The 16,365-nt window shown below is 46.6% G+C and overlaps 1 protein-coding gene across 3 annotated transcripts in view; it reads left to right on the top strand.

Moving 5' to 3' along the window:
* The window catches only part of ARHGAP6 (Rho GTPase activating protein 6), a 536,775-nt gene that overhangs the window by 499,696 nt on the left and 20,714 nt on the right, over nucleotides 1–16,365 (top strand). For all 3 annotated transcript variants that reach the window (XM_047765256.1, XM_047765257.1, XM_047765258.1), the window contains exon 9: nucleotides 3,272–3,451. In XM_047765256.1, the coding sequence (XP_047621212.1) occupies nucleotides 3,272–3,451 (180 nt within the window). The remainder of the gene's footprint in view (nucleotides 1–3,271; nucleotides 3,452–16,365) is intronic.

Below are 16,365 nucleotides of genomic sequence, written 5' to 3'. Positions count from 1 at the left end.
AGAATATTTCCTTTCTCATAGCTGCTTAAACTTTGATGCATCCCTAACGAATAGGATCTTAAAGACGTCTCAACGAAAGGCATGAGAAAAAATGATTGACTGGTCAATCACTGCTTTTCTTGGGGGAAAAAATAGTGGGATTTTATCAAACTGTGGCGGCTTGCTGTCTTGCGCTTGTTTTGTTTTATTCCATGTTGTTTAGTTTGCTATTTGTTTTGCTCCTTAGGGAAAAGGAGGAATACCCCAGTGTAAGAAAGCTTTCATTTCTTCTAGAAAGAACATTGCAGGATCATAATTGAAACCTCTTGAGCAGTGGTTTTTCAGGTGGTCTAAGAACCCCCTGGCGTGGCATGGAAAATGTGGCGTGAATGTAGTTTTGGGGGGAGAGTGTCCAGAGCTGGCCTTTCAGTTCATCAGAGAGTCTATGAGGCCAAAAAAAAAAAAAAAAAGTTATGAACCAGCAACACAGGGCTGGGATTACTGACCTTGGAAGAGATACACGCCTCCAAGAAATGAGAATCTGGCTTGGGAACTGTAGCAGGACCTAACCCGAACCCCGACCCTCCTGCTCCTCACCCCGCTCCGGGCCCGGCTCTGGAGCCAAGTTTTCCCACGTTCCAGCTCTGCCGGCTCTGCCAGCCAGAGTGAGTGGCGGGGGGTGCAGGGGGCTGCCTGGAGCCGGGCTCTGCACTTCACTTTGCTCATCTGTAACATAAGGACAACAGCAGCAGCGGCTTCCCAAGCGCACAGTGAGAAGGCATTGAAACAGCCTGTGCAGAGCCTCCAGCCCAGGGACTGTACGTGCTAAACGTTTTTTTAAAAAGGTATCTTGCTGAAGTATAGTTGATTTACAAGGTTAAGTTCTGTGGTACAGCCAAGTGACTCAGACATACATATATGTGTATGTATATATATAAATATATATATATATATATATATATATTCTTTTTCACGTTCTTTTCCATTATGGTTTATCACAAGCTATTGAATATGGTTCCCTGTGCTCTATGGGAGGCCGTGTCGTTGATCCAATTCCATGTATAATAGTTTGCCTCTGCTAACCCCAAACTCCAAATCCTTTGCTCCCCCACCAACGTGCTAAACTTGTAATCACTGTGAGGCTTGGAAATGATCCACGATGCTTCTTGAGTAGCGATAAATGTTTTCCTTGAATTGGCTGATAATGACATCATGAGCCAAGTCCAAGTACATGTTATATTACCCAATTATAAGTATAGAGAGATAGATGGGTAGGTAGGTAGATAGATGGGTAGATGGATGGATAGATAGATATGCTGAAACAGGAGGTGCAAGAGTGGATGCCCTCTATGACCGAGTCTCCTTTCCAGTTGAAGAAAACAAAACAAGGACTTCCCGTCGTGGCGCAGGGGTTAACAAATCCGACTAGGAACCATGAGGTTGCGGGTTCGATCCCTGGCCTTGCTCCGTGGGTTAAGGATCCTGCATTGCTGTGAGCTGTGATGTAGGTGGCAGACACGGCTCAGATCCCGAGTTGCTGTGGCTCTGGTGTAGGCTGGCAGTTACAGCTCCGATTGGACCCCTAGCCTGGGAACCTCCATGTGCCGCGGGAAGCGGCCCTAGGGGGAAAAAAAACAAAAACCAGTGAACCCAAAGCAAAGTGAAGCATAAAAGCGTTAACAAAAAAAAAAAAAAAGCGTTAACAAAGCACAGCAGCATGGTCTGCAGCTGGACTCTGTGCAGTTGTTCAGAGGGATTGTATTGCTTTCCCGGAATAGCAGCAGGAGAAGGAGAGCGGAAACAGAGTTCTGGAGTGTCCTCCTATTAAACATTCTTTTAAAAGAAAACAAATCTTCGACTTGATCCTGTTTTGAAAAAGAGAGAGACCCCTGATACTAAGAGGAAAGGGGATAGCCTTCCAGACGCCTCTGAGTTTGAAAGGGATGAATTCGAAAATGGCACATGCTTGATTTTTCTCCTCCGCCGTGAAGTTCCAGGAAGAGAAATGAAAAACAACCCCCAAACTTGTCGAGTCTTACATCCCTGAGCTGAAGCGAAGAGAACAGTAGTGGAAGCGTCACTGTATATAAAGGGCACTTGCTTGGAAGTTCCCTGTGTTCGCCACGGGAAATCAGTTCCCTTGGCAGCAAACCTGAAAACAGCCTTGCCTTCTAAAAATAACACACCCCATGTGCCATGCTGGGCGCGCAGGGATGGGGAGCCACCAGCTCCGGGCTCCGCGGGACAAAGTCAGGACTCGGGAGGTGTTGGCCCAGCTGTGAGTCAGGAATTGATTCTGGGCGTGAATTTTTTTTTTTTTTTTTTTTTTTTTTTTTTTTGCTGTGCACCCAGATGCCTCTCAAAAGCTGTGCAGATCTTTAGGCCAAGGATCCCCACCAAGCAGCTTCAGTTCCCCTGCTTACCTGGGCAGTCATAGATGTTCAAATAATTTCGCCAAGAGAACGAAAAACATGCCTGGACCGGTGGTTCTCAACCAGGGGCAGTATGCGATGACTTTCACCTGGCCTTTGTCTGCCTCTCCTGCAGCTGAGCTTTCCGGGTTCCCTTGGCGTGCTGGACACGTTTCTGTCTTCGCAGATGGTGTTCTCACCACTGTCACATTGCCCCCTGCGAGGCAGCAACCCTGCTTTTCAGCCCGGAAATCGCTTTGCTCCTTCAGGCTTTTGTACCAATGTCGCTACGTCTTTGGAGTATCCCTGGGACCTTCAGAGTTGGTAGTTTCGTGCTTGGTACTCACTGCTTATAATATAGAAGTTTACTTCGCCCCCTAGAATGTAAACTCTTTAAAATAAGGACTGAGTTGTGATCATTGTTGGGAACATTTAAAATAATTAGAACCCTAGTTATGCCTAGCCTATGGTGTGCTGAGTGGATGGGTTAACAGATGATGGATTGATGGATGAAGGGCTAGATGGATGGATGAACAGGTGCACGGAGGATGGATGGTCAGTTGGCTGGAGGGATGAATGGATGGATAGACATTAATATTTTTTAAGAGCGGACAGGATAGAAATTTTGTAAGTACCAGTTTTACGATAAAAGAGTTATAAAATTGTAGTCAGTAAGCTGTTGAGATGACCACTGAGCCATGAACTTCAATGTAAGATGTGAAGCCCCAGGGCCATGATGGTGCTTCCCATGCATTCCGACAGAGCTAATGTAGTCCTTGCAGAAAGAAAAGGGACAGGAGAAGGACTCTAGTGCTTATGGGACGACTCAGCATCTTGAAGAGCAAAACTAACAAGCATCCTTGTACCCTCTGCTTCTGTAGGTCACTGGCAACAAAATGACATCTCTCAACTTGGCCACCATATTTGGACCCAACCTGCTGCACAAGCAGAAGTCGTCAGACAAAGAATTCTCGGTCCAGAGTTCTGCTCGAGCTGAAGAGAGCACGGCCATCATTGCCGTGGTGCAGAAGATGATTGAAAATTATGAAGCCCTGTTCATGGTAGGTGGCCCCTCTTTGGTGGGACATCTGGGCTGGCAGCCTCTGGGCTGCCTCTCAGTGGCGTGATGAAACTCAGGCACGTCTCCTTGTGGTCCGCAGTGCTGGTCACTGATTAAAGTCCTTGGAAGCCAGGCCGTCTCCGTAGGAATAGACATGTCCCTACCTATGGTGTCCCTGTAAATTTGCGATTCCGTGTTTCAACAGACAGATGCACATGATACATTTGCGTTGTCCCCTGGACAACGGTCATGCTTTGGAGTCATGTAATGATTTATATAGCAACCTCCTCACCGCTCCTCAGGTGAGAAAACCTTTCTTTTTGGAATTATATGTGGCCCTCATAAAGTCATGTATTTATAACCCTCCTCCGCGGAGGTACCCCGTCCAGGGTCAATCTGGATATTTTGCTTCCTGCGCGAAGCTTTACCTGTCTTTCCAGGGTCCTTCTCACGTCACTTTCCCATGTCACCTCTGTGTCCCTTGAGCCCGATTACCATTCCTATTGACATTTGTGTTCCTCCACATTGCGTTGAGGTCTTTTATGACTGCTTCCCCTGGTAGCATATGAAGGCACTTCAGGCACAAGCTGCGCCCTTGTTATCTCCTGCCTGTATCCTCTGTACATTTTTGGAAGGTCCCCCGTCTGGCAGGCACTCAGTAAATATTTTTTTGATTTGTATTGGATTACCAGTTCCTGTTTTCCTTCAGAAAACTGCGTTGCTTTTGCTCCAACTTCCCTTGAATCATTAAAGCAAATGCCAGCTTTCTTGTGTTTCTGTTCACCGCTCACATTGCATGGCAAAACTGACGAGAACTTTCTCCGTGTTCCGTCTCTTATTTCTCTTTTGAATTTGTAAACGCTCACCATAAATCTTACCTGCTCCACCAGCGCCTTATAAGGAATCGTTTTTCGTATGCCTTCTTTTAGCTTCAGCGCCATCCCTGTCCTATTCGGTTATTTTGTGTACATTTGAGAGCCCATGGTGTGGAATATTTGCCCTGTCTCACCTCTGTGATTATGACCAAGGCATTTAGTCCCCAGTAAGCATCACTTTCAGCTTTTGTGAAATGGGAAGAAAAATTAAAATATTTCTTATTTGCCAGGGTGCTCCCCAGAATCCTTTGATATGCGAAAGCATTCTGCAAATGTAAAATTCCATGCAGATGTTCAATGATGATTATACTGGTTGGGCACCACATGCCGTCGGTGCAAATCTCAGGACTTCACCACAACAGACATAAATATATGATTCACATAAAGTTTAATCAGATGCTTAGCAGACAGCCCTTCAGGTGGTGATTTAGGGACCCCAGCGCCTTGCATCTTAAGACTCTGCAATCTCCTAGGATGTTTTGGGCCAAACCTAGAAGGGATATGCGCCATGCACATCCCATTGGCCAGAACTTAGCCACAGGCCATACTGAACTGCAAGGGAAGCTGAGAAATGTATTCTTGCTGGATGCCCAGGAGGAAGAGAAAATGGATTTACCACAATGAAAAGTTCACTGAGCTAGAACGGAGGCTTGCTCCTCTTTGAGTCTCTGAGGCCCTGCCCGTGTGTTGCACGCAGTAAGCTCTCAAAAAACCTGGAAATTTTCATTAACTCTATGTAAATTTCACCCTACAGCCCAAATGCTCGTAATTATTTTCATATTTGGACGAATCAAATGTCTGCATTTTTCAACATTTTCATCAAGTCTTAAGTCGTGTATCATCTTGCCAAGGAGTGTTGGCATTGTTTCAGGCTTTCTGGATTTTCTTTAAAAAACAAAATCATACCTCTTGTCAATCTTAATTCCATTCTCTAAATTCTGTTTTCTAGGCAAAGTTCTTCACATGAAACCACAAACCATCAGGCACTTCTTTTCACCTCAGATTCGGGCACGTCTCTTCCCGGCCTCCCTGAAAGTTCATTTGCCCCCATTTTTTTTTTTAATTGTACCCTTCCTCTCCTTCCATTTCAGACTGCCCGGATTACTAAGAGCAGCAGCCGAGCGGCAATATTCCATCTTTTTGAATATTTTCCAAATCCGATCTTTGTTTTCCACGCCCTGTAGAGACAGACTGATGTCGAGCTTATCTTGGGTAGCCACTCATCTTTGCCTTCCCCAGTTTGGTCTGTGCTTCTCAATGAGGCCATCTCTGGCCACCTTGTCTAAAATACAGCCCCCTCCCATGGCCTCCCCTCCCATTCCCTTTCCTTGCCTTTTCTTCTTCGCACTCACCCGTCCTAATAAGGGCTTTACTAATTTCTCTTGTTTGTGTTTCCCTCTGCAAATGTCAGCTCCCTGGCAGTGCGAATTTTTGTGCATTTCCATGTCCTTTCTTTACCGTATTACCCGTGGGCCTGGCCCATGGGAGAAACCCAAGGAATATGGGTTGAGTTAATGAGTGATTCAGTGGTGGCTCTATGACATCTGATCTGCATATTACCTGTGCTTACTCCTTATTCCTATGGAAAGGTTTGGGAATGGAGGAATTAAGGATACTTTTCGCAGGGTAAGTTCACCATTAATGTAAGCATTCTTGATCTCCTTAGGCAGATGATGCGACTTTTGTACTGAGAAAAGGGATAATCAAGTAAGAGGAAAGGCAGGAGAAGATCCCCAGCCTGCATCAGGGAAAAGAAAACTGGCTCTGGAACCAGAAACTTTGCTATAATCTTATCTTTGCTTACACATTAGCTGTGTGACCTCATCTTCTTAGATTTCCTTTCTTTCGTTAGCAAAGGACTAGGTTAGCATGAATGATAACCAGGATCCCTTCTAATTCCAAAATCTGCATGGTGGAGTTCCCGTCGTGGCGCAGCGGTTAACGAATCCGACTAGGAACCATGAGGTTGCGGGTTCGGTCCCTGGCCTTGCTCCGTGGGTTAAGGATCCTGCATTGCTGTGAGCTGTGATGTAGGTGGCAGACACGGCTCAGATCCCGAGTTGCTGTGGCTGTGGTGTAGACCAGCGGCTACAGTTCCGATTGGACCCCTAGCCTGGGAACCTCCATGTGCCGCGGGAGCAGCCCTAGAAAAGGCAAAAAGACCAAAAAAAAAATCTGCATGGTTCTAGGCCCTAGCACTAGCTCCACTTCTTTTATTAATCAGTCTCATCATTTTGCAGAGTCTTTTGGCATATTTGGCATTTCAGAGTCTAGTTTGTTATACCAAAGCCGGTGGCTGGTGGGCAAGGGCGGTCTGTGTAGCTGGACAAAAATTCAGTCATGTGTATAGCTGTTTCATTTTGTTTTGTTTTATTTAGTTTTGTTTTAAGGAGCTTTCAAAATTAGCACAGTCATTCCAAACAAGGAAGGATGAAGCTAGACAGGACCTGGTGGTTAAAGGTACCTAGCAGTTGTTCTGTTTCAGTCTTGGAAGGGCTTTTGCGCTTAGAGAGGGAGGCATCACTTCTCATTGGCATTAGCAAGGAAGACTGGGAGTTCCCTTTCTGGCTCAGTGGATTAAGAGCCCAACTAGTATCCATGAGGATGCAGGTTCAGTCCTTGGCCCTGCTCCGTGGGTTAAGGATCTGACATTGCCAGGAGCTGCCGAGTACGTCACAGACATGGCTGTCAGATCTGGTGTTGCTGTGGCTGTGGCACAGGCCAGCAGCTGTCGCTCCAGTTTGACCCCTAGCCTGGGAACTTCCATATCCCACACATTGAAGCCTTAAAAAAAAAAAAAGAAGAAAAAGAAAAAAAAAGAAGAAGGGAAGACTCATTAGAAAAGGTGGCTGGGAGTTCCCGTGTCGTGGCTCAGTGGTTAACGAATCCGACTAGGAACCATGAGGTTGCGGGTTCTATCCCTGGCCTCACTCAGTGGGTTAAGGATCCCGCGTTGCTGTGAGCTGTGGTGTAGGTCGCAGACACGGCTCGGATCCCGTGTTGCTGTGGCTGTGGTGTAGGCGGGCGGCTACAGCTCCGATTCAACCCCTAGCCTGGGAACCTCCATATGCTGTGGAAGCATCCCAAGAAATGGCAAAAAGACAAAAAAAAAAAAAAAAGAAGAAGAAGAAAAAGAAAGAAAAGGTGGCTGTAGCTTGTCCTTGAAGGCAGAATGCACCCTGGAGGCAGCGAGTCCACTGAAGAACTGATGGAAGGGACGTAAAACCCCCACCGAGGCCTGGCGGGGACTCAGCATTTGTTCTGCGTGTTAGACTGTCCTTCATCTCCTCGTGTTGAGACTGCCTCTCCCAAGTGGCCAGTGTCTGACTTAGTGGGAAAGAGCAGAAAAGAACCTGGCTTTTTTCCACAATCCCGAAGAGGTACCCGATTTCGTAGGCTGACACACCGTTCAAGAGTGTGGCTAGGATAGTCTTTTGTGCTGGTTGCCAGCTTTTCAGGCCCTGGGTTAGACATCCCAGAGCTGGAAAGAGGTCATGATAACAGCTGTCATGATCACTCTATCAAAAGGCCAAGGCAGCAGGTCGCAATAGTGGTTCTCGAACTTGAACAGGCAGCAGAGTCAAAAAAAAAAAAAAAAGTCTGACATTCAGATTCCTGGGCTACAGTCCAGAGAATCAAACTGAGTAGTACTGAGATGGGGCCCAGCATTGTAAACTTTTTTTTTTTTGTCTTTTGTCTTTTTAGGGCCACACCCATGGCTTACGGAGGTTCCCAGGCTAGGGGTCCAATTAGAGCTGTAGCTGTTGGCTTGCGCCACAGCCACAGCAACGCAGGATCCGAGCCACGTCTGCGACCTACACCACAGCTCACGGCAACGCCAGATCCTTAACCCACTGACCCAGGGCAGGGATAGAACCCACAACCTCATGGTTCCTAGTCGTGATTCGTTTCCGATGTGCCAGGCCGGGAACTCCAGCATTGTAAACTCTCTAATGAACACCTCCAGGGCATTCTGGCAGTTTCCTAACCACACCTTAGGAAACCACATCTTGGGAAATTCCCACAATGGTGGGGAGACTGTAAGCTTTGGAATCAGCTCCCAGAATTCAGATCTCTGCTCCGCCTCGCATTTGTCCTATGATCTTGGCCCTACACTTACTTACCTCCCCTAAGACTTCGTTCTTTTGGGGAAAAAAAAAATGAAATGAAGCTTTCAGGATCATTTTGAGAATTAGAAATGACATTTTAAGGCACATCGGACAGGAGTTCCCTGGTGGCTCGGCAGCTTAAGGATCCAGTGTTGTCACTGCTGTGACTTGGGTCACTGCTGTGGCACGGGGTCAATCCTTGGCCTGGGAACTTCCGCCTACCACAGTTGTGGCCAAAATAAAATAAAATAAGGCTCTTAGGACAGAAACTGACATACACTAGGCCCTCCAAAAAACAAAAAAAATCACTGTGTTATTATTACATGAAATTGACCAGGCGCCTGCCCTACTAAAGCACCTTTAGGTGTCATCTTCACATGAAGCCCACCCCAACCACACGGTGTAGCACTGTGACCTGCTCCCACACATACAGACACCCAGCCATTCACACGTCTGTTTCTTTCAGCCGTAGCACCTATCACGTTCAACTCACTATATAATGTATTTATTATGCTTGTTGGAACCTAACAGAATGCAAACCATATGAAGGCTGGGCGGGGGGGGGGGGTCTGTTGTATTTACTAATAGCCACAGCACCTAGAAGATACTTGGCAGAAAACGGGTATGGAGTAATTATCTGTTTAAAAAATACTGCAATAATGCATGGCTAAAGAAAAAAAAAATGCATCTTTGTCGTTTGTTGTTGCTTCACCGCCCATACTCCAAAGATTCCCTAACCTTTAAATCATAAGCCTCCGTTTCTGCTCTCAACAACTATTTGCATATGAGAAGACATAAAACAATACTGTCTCTGGGAACCCTGGAAATAAAAGAGAAGAATCGTGCCTATCTAGAAAGGGTCACTGGTGGTGTAAGGCAGAAAGCATTCACGGACTAAATCGGGAACACATTAATTGTTCCGAAAATTGTGGCTTCCATCCCTGATGTTGGGAATTCCAGAGAAAATTCATCGTGGCTCTTGGAATGAATAAGAGCTTCAGAGCAGGCTGGAGAAAAGCATCAGCTGAGTCCCAGGACTGACACTTCTAGGGCTTCTTTTTTGGAGAGAGGAAAAGAAGAGAAGGCACGGCCCTTGTGGGCTGAAGAAAAGTGCCGAGCACCCTGGAGACGTGGGAACACCAGCGCGTTCCCACCCTGCTGGTTGGTCAGCCTGAGCTGGGGCCCAGCTTAGTGCACGTGGGAAATTTCGAATGAGAACTACTGGGAGCAAGGGTCAGAGGCTGGGATGAGGATTCCAAGCCCAGAAGCCAAGCTTTGCTCTCTGTTCTCTTCTTTCCCGGCACAAATTGCATCTTTCCTAAGGCTTCTTTTGCATGCCAAGTCCGAAGGACTCCAGCGGTACCCCAGGTCATCAAACAAGAAGCCACCCCGTACCGACACATCCAGATAATTATATATGATTTCCGTTTCCCTCTTTTCTGTAACCACTGTGTTTTAAATAACCACTGTTTATGTGCCAGGGGTCACATCATTGGCTTCTTCTAAATTTCGCCACCGTTTCACGAGGAGTCCGCCAAGACAGCGCGTGCAAGTGATGCAAAAACTAAGAGAATTGTTTCGCCAGCACAGTGCCTCCCCACACAAAAGACGAGATGCTTTAATGTGATGTCACAGATGGGAAAAAAACCATTTGGCCAGGTGGGAGGAGGAAAAAGACTATTTTAGGCAGTTTGAAATGGAGGAGGGGACAGCTTTCACCTCTCTGGACGAATCATAACCCCGACCCATTCGATGTCCAGGTATACGTGTTGCTGCTGGAGCCTGCTCGCCTTGTCCCCGTCTGCAGCAACAGAACGCATGTGCACTTGGTGACACATGCAGGTGGAGGGGAGCAGAAGCATCTGATACCCGAGCTCTTTCCTGTCCTTCGACCCATTCCCATGTCGCAAAGGCGGCTCGCTGCTTTCCATCTCCCTCGGGTCATCATCCGCCCTCAGGGCTTCCCGGCAGAGTCCTGGGCTCTTGGACCACACTTGTTCAGTCCCGTGGCCCAGCTGCCCAGAAAGGCTGCCTGGCACCTATTAGGCATGTGAGAAAATCCTCTTAAGCTTCATGCATTCCGACCCTTTCAGTGCACCCTGACCTCCTTACCTGCTATTCATCCATCCTCCACCGCAGAGCGTCACAAAGGTTCTAAGCCAGCCCTGCCCGTGTTTGAGCTTCTGCTCCCGTAAACAGCCAAAGTGATTTCTTTCAAGGTGTTTGGTAGCCGAAAAAAATGTCCTCGTGACTCTCTGTGACATTTACCTCCGCAGGGGAGTATCAGAGTTTTAAAGGCAAAGCATCCTTCTCGGTCCAGTGCCAAGTGGTGGCTCGGTGTGAAACCCCTCGTGGTGAGTCCAGCAGGGCTGGGTCCTGGGAAGGGCTCTTCGACGTGCCCTCAGTGGTGACCAGAAGTGACTTAATAAATGGAGAAAAGCGTTTTTCCTTCTCTTTGGTTTTTGGAAGAAATTGCATCCTAGCAGTTATACCCTAGGCAATCATTCAGGGTTTCATTTTTAATTTGATAGGGTGGATTTTAATTGTGACAGTTTTATTCCTTCTTGTGTGCAGGGTTTACATTTTTTTCTCTGGAGCAGGAGAGTCCAAAGTTCTTTGGATTTTTGAAATAGCATTATGATTTGAAGGAACACATGAAAATCGAAGGAGTTGCGTCTCCAGATAAACACAGCCATAAATGGTACCCTTAGAATACATCTAAGGTTACTGAATAGTCGACTAAAACCCAGTAGAGATTTTGACTTGAAACAGTAAGTTGCCAGTGAAGAAGGACTTTGGGATGGGTTTTGTTTCTTCATTTAAGTGTCCAGAATCGGTTGATTTTTTTTTTTTTAAGTAATGTGTTTTTCCCGACCTTATTCCTTAGTTTCCATTTCGCTCTCTACAAAATCCCAGAAGAAAAAAATGAAAAAAAAAAAACCCTGTTGTTTATTGAATCATACTTTTCGTTTTTAGAGTTTTTTATATTGATGGGAACAGCAGTTTAAGAACTCGTTAGAAAGCAATAGAGATCCTCAGTTGGGAAAGGAAATTTCTTTTCCAACTCCAGAAATGAGTAGCAAGGAATTTTGCTAGAACCTGACATGGGTACTGCTTACAAGTAGAGAGAAGCATCTAGACAAAGGCACCATAACCAGTGTATACCGTAACGACCAATAATCCTGGCTTCTTTCTTATTAGCCCTTATTAGTAGCCATTCCAACATTTGCTCAGCATCCGTTGGGTAGAAAGCATCGCCCTAGTTTGTGTTCTGGAAGAACGGAAAATGGAGTGCATGAGTGAGCAAGTAGGTGAAGAGTCATGGATATGCAGGTAGGACGTTCAACTGTAAGGTGGAGAAGAATCAACTATAGGCGGCTGCAAACATCCGGATTTATTATCTCACATAAGAAGAAGCCGGGGGGCGCAATTTTAGCCGCTCACCTGCACTGACACTCTCCCTGCTCCGCCATCTTTCGCTGTGAGAACAGTCATTTCCAGCACTTCTTGCAGCCATTACCACATCCAGTCACAAAGAGAGTATTTTCAGAGTTCCCTGGTGGCTCCACAGATGAAGGATCTGATGTCTCTGCTCTTGACTGTCCCTCAGACTGCTAGAGTTACAGCCTGTAACCTCTTGGTCCCTCAGCTGCAATGGTCTTGAAGCCAGACATGGCAAGAGGGAAGTCCACAAGCTAGTTACCCGCCAGAGGTGTTAAGCAAAAGAAAAGAGTGATGATTCTTTGCCAGCACACAGGCTAAGATGCAGAAATTGATGCCTGTGAGTCAAGGAAAAAAGAAAACATTGACCCACTCCACATTGTCTGCTTTTATTTTCGTTTTTTTTTGGGGGGGGGTCGTTGCTTTTTTTTTTTTTTTAGGTGTTTAATTGATCATTTTGTCTCTTTCCAATAAAACCTTTTATTCTAAACTTCTTTGCCATGGGTAAAGTACTTTCACATTTGTTAGCCTTTTGCTCCCTACAACATCTGCATAAAGGCCAATGGGCCGGATAGGAGGTGCCTGGATTTTCAGATGCAGGAACAGAATCCTAAAGAAGAGGGTTGATCATAATTATAAGCAGCAGAGCCAACCCTGGACCTCAGGCGCTATCAGTTCTTGGTCAGATATTCTTTCGACAGCATCCTAAGTGCTGAAAAGAAAACGCATCCGTGAATGGTCTGCCTGGATAGTTCTTCTCCCTTAATGTAAAGCCGCTGCTTCCCGTCAGCTCCTTCCCTTGACTTTTGTTTCTCTGTTAAGTACCTAAATGAATAGAAAATGAATGCTCATCCAATTGAACTGAGCCAGTAGCTTGAAATTTTTGTTAAATAAGAGGAAATGAAATGTGCAAATGTAGACGACGGTAAGAGGAATTATTGGGAGAACAGCACTGGGGGCTGTTGTGTGAATATTAAAAGTCACTTCCCGGCCTCGTTTCAAATTCTCTACCCTCATTTTCCCACTGGCTCCAATTTTCTGAACCTTCCTTTATTTAAAAATTGGTTTTATCATGTGAATTTTGGAAGCTGCCTTGAATCATTTTGTAACAAGATGGCATAGAAATTAATTAATTAAAATAACGGATTATGTACACTGTAGTAAGTCTGGCATAATACGTAGCAAAATATTGTCAACCCTTCCCGCAATACACAGATCCACATTTTTAAGCTATATCTTTTTACTTATTTGTAAATAGTGTCTCCCAGCCAAAATGGTATCATGGGTCTTTTAAAAAGAAATCGTAAATAGGTTTATAGCACTGACTCTATTTGCACTTGTTACCAAGCAAGGGTCATGTATACTATACGTAAAATAAACCTCAGTCGTTATAACTGGTTGGGAATCAAGCCAAGTTGAATCAGTGAAAACTCTGAATTGCAGAATAGTTTGGGGTTTTTTTGTTTTTGTTTTGTTTTGTTTTGTTTTTGTTTTTGTTTTTTGGCCACACCTGCAGCATGCCGAAGTTCCTGGGTCAGGGATGGAACCCGCGCCATAGCCATGACAACGCCAGATCCTTAACCGCTGGGCCACCAGGGACTCCCCAGAACAGTTTTTTTTTTTTTTTTTAATGTATGGAAAGTTATTTTATTTATTTATTTATTTTTTTGTCTTTTGTCTTTTGTTGTTGTTGTTGTTGTTGTTGTTGCTATTTCTTGGGCCGCTCCCGCGGCATATGGAGGTTCCCAGGCTAGGGGTCGAATCGGAGCTGTAGCCACCGGCCTACACCAGAGCCAAAGCAACGCGGGATCCGAGCCGCGTCTGCAACCTACACCACAGCTCACGGCAACGCCGGATCGTTAACCCACTGAGCAAGGGCAGGGATCGAACCCGCAACCTCATGGTTCCTAGTCGGATTCGTTAACCACTGCGCCACGACGGGAACTCCGGAAAGTTATTTTTAAATGATACTTCCTGTAACCTATTCTAACAATATATCCAAAGTGATAATTTATCATTAGACACACCATAGACTCAGAGAACTAATACTGCCACGTGTGCACCAGTCCGAAGGCCATGCGCTCCAATTGTTTCTTCTTAGTAGGAATGGATTGGGGCTTGGAGCAAAAATTTTTATTACATGTCTCAGCTTAGAAAATTTTCAGTGAAACTAACTGGACAAAAATACATGTGTTTTCCTAATTTGCTCATGGGAGGTTCTTTCTAAAAAAATAAACAGTACATACATCTTTGGCCTATAGTATTTTTTGCTCTGCTGTTCATTTTTTTTTTTTAATGAATTCTCTGTCATCTCGTGTTCACCCTTTGAATATGAATTTCTGAAAAAGCGATGGAATCATGCGTATCTGTTGGATCGCGTTGTTTATACAAAGTATCAGTTGTTGTTAAATGGATTGAATGTAAAGAGAAGGGACTCTCTCAGCCTTGACCTTAAAGCCCCGCCCTTTCTCTTCTCCTTCCCTTCTCACTCCCAGGCCACTGCATCGGATCAGAGAGCTTTAAATATCATCCCCACGGGTCTCCCAGATGTCTCTGTTCAGCCCGGGACACCCCCTGAACCCCAGATCCTTTTCCTGACCACCTCCGCGCTCTTGCCTTTGTTTGGTTGTCTCACCGGCCTTGGGGATACCAAAGCCACGCTCCTCACCTTGACCCCCGGGCTCCTCCTCCTCCTCCTCCTCCTGCAGCTCCTCTACCCCAGTGAGCAGCAACCCCCTCCTTCCTGGTGCTTAGGCCTCCGAGGCCAAAGTCCTTCCCTCTCCTTCTTCCTCTGCAGCTCCCTCTCCCGCTGCATCTCTGGCTCCAGCCAAGCCGTTTGCTAAGGTTGTCGTCTCTACCTTGGCCGTCTCCAGGATCCAAATGCCACGCTGACTGGGCCCCTAGATCATGTCTCTTGTGGATGCTTCGCGAGCACATGTCTCTTATGGATATCTGTGTGCACCCCTGGTTTTACCCCCTGCTTCCCTGCAGTCTCTTAGCAATCCGCCAGCCAGGTTAAGGACCAGGCATCGCATCCTCTGCTCAGAACTTCCAGTGGCTCCCTGCCCACTGAGAGTGAGAGCAGAAGGCCTCGTCGTGACCCCTGAGACTCCCCCACATCTGGTCTTGGTTACCTGGCCTCCTTCCTGCCGTTTGCCTGCTTCCTCTCGCGTCTCTTCCAGACTCACCCGCCTCCTCCCTGCTGCTGACTCGAGACCTCGCTAATTCTTTCTTCCTTCTGCTTGGAACGATTTTTTTTCCAACTCCTTCATCCGTTCACGGCTCCCGCGTCCGTTTCTCTGACAGTCGTGTTTACATTGCACCCCAGCCCCACCCCAGGATTCCTCAGTGCCCTTCGTCACTTCATTTTGCTCCTTGCCATCCATGGTATTCTTTCCGTTCCTTTCTTTACCGCCAGTCTTCTCCTATTCACTGTCAGCTTCAAGGAGACATGCATTCTCGTCTGTTTGGTTTGCAGCTAAATCCTAGCATCCAGTGCCTGGCACTCAGGAGGCATTCACCAAATATTTATGTCATGAATTAAAGGAATGAGGTGGGAAATGGCCAGAGTGGGAAGCACAGTGGTACCAAAGTGTGTGGGGAAGACTGCCAGGGGAGAAGGTGGGAAGTACAGATAGAAGCAAGACAGCAAGTGAAGGACTTCAGCTATCGGGCTAAAAAAGGGTTTTGAGCAGGCAAGTGTCTTGATCAGAGCCTTCTGCCAACCATGCAGAGAAGAAATTTGATGCTTCTATTGTAGGAAACAGCACGCAGGTTTGAGAGCTGTTGCAGCAAAGGCCCATCCAGGAGGCATCTTTCAACTAAAAGCTCAAACTACACGGGGTGCCAGGGGGGGGGGGGCTCACTTAGCTAAACAATCCAAGGGCAGGTATGGCTTCAGGCATCGCTTTACCTAGGACTCGAATGCTGTCCATACCTTTCTCTCCGGTTCTCGGAGTTGTTCCTTCCATTGTCAGCACCATCCTCAGCCCCTGTGTCCTGTCTCTTCGAGGTGTCTGGGAAATTCTCGCAGCTTTTCACTGCTTCTAAGGAAGTCACATGCTCATGGCGCAAGCAAGCCCGGTCGTCTGGGAATGGAAGGATCCCTGACTTCGGCTAGGGTCCCCCTCAAGCTAGAGATTGGGGAGCGGGTAGTTCTGCAGGGGGAACGTGGGGTGTGACTGTTATAAGAAAAGGGAACTGGAGTCTGGGAGTGACCGACAGATGACTGACTACAAAGGGGTGATGAGGGCTCAGACGTGGACCAGTGCAGTCGGAATGGAGCAGAGAGGAAGGAGGTAACAGGCATCACAGAGCTGAAGTCAAACTGGGTCTCCTGGCTCTGAACATGGAGGGAAAGGACCCAGAGAAGTTTGAATCCAAGCCAGGTTTGGGGCTTGTGCGACTAGGGTTTGGCCATGGCATTGATGAAGATTCAGAATGAAGTAGGAAGAGCAGATTTATGAGAGTAGGAAAGCATCTTGTTGCTG

This window comes from Phacochoerus africanus, chromosome X (genome assembly GCF_016906955.1).
Source record: "Phacochoerus africanus isolate WHEZ1 chromosome X, ROS_Pafr_v1, whole genome shotgun sequence".
NCBI lineage: Eukaryota > Metazoa > Chordata > Mammalia > Artiodactyla > Suidae > Phacochoerus > Phacochoerus africanus.
Note: the sequence above shows the minus strand (reverse complement) of the source record. Positions and strands in the feature narration are given on the sequence as shown.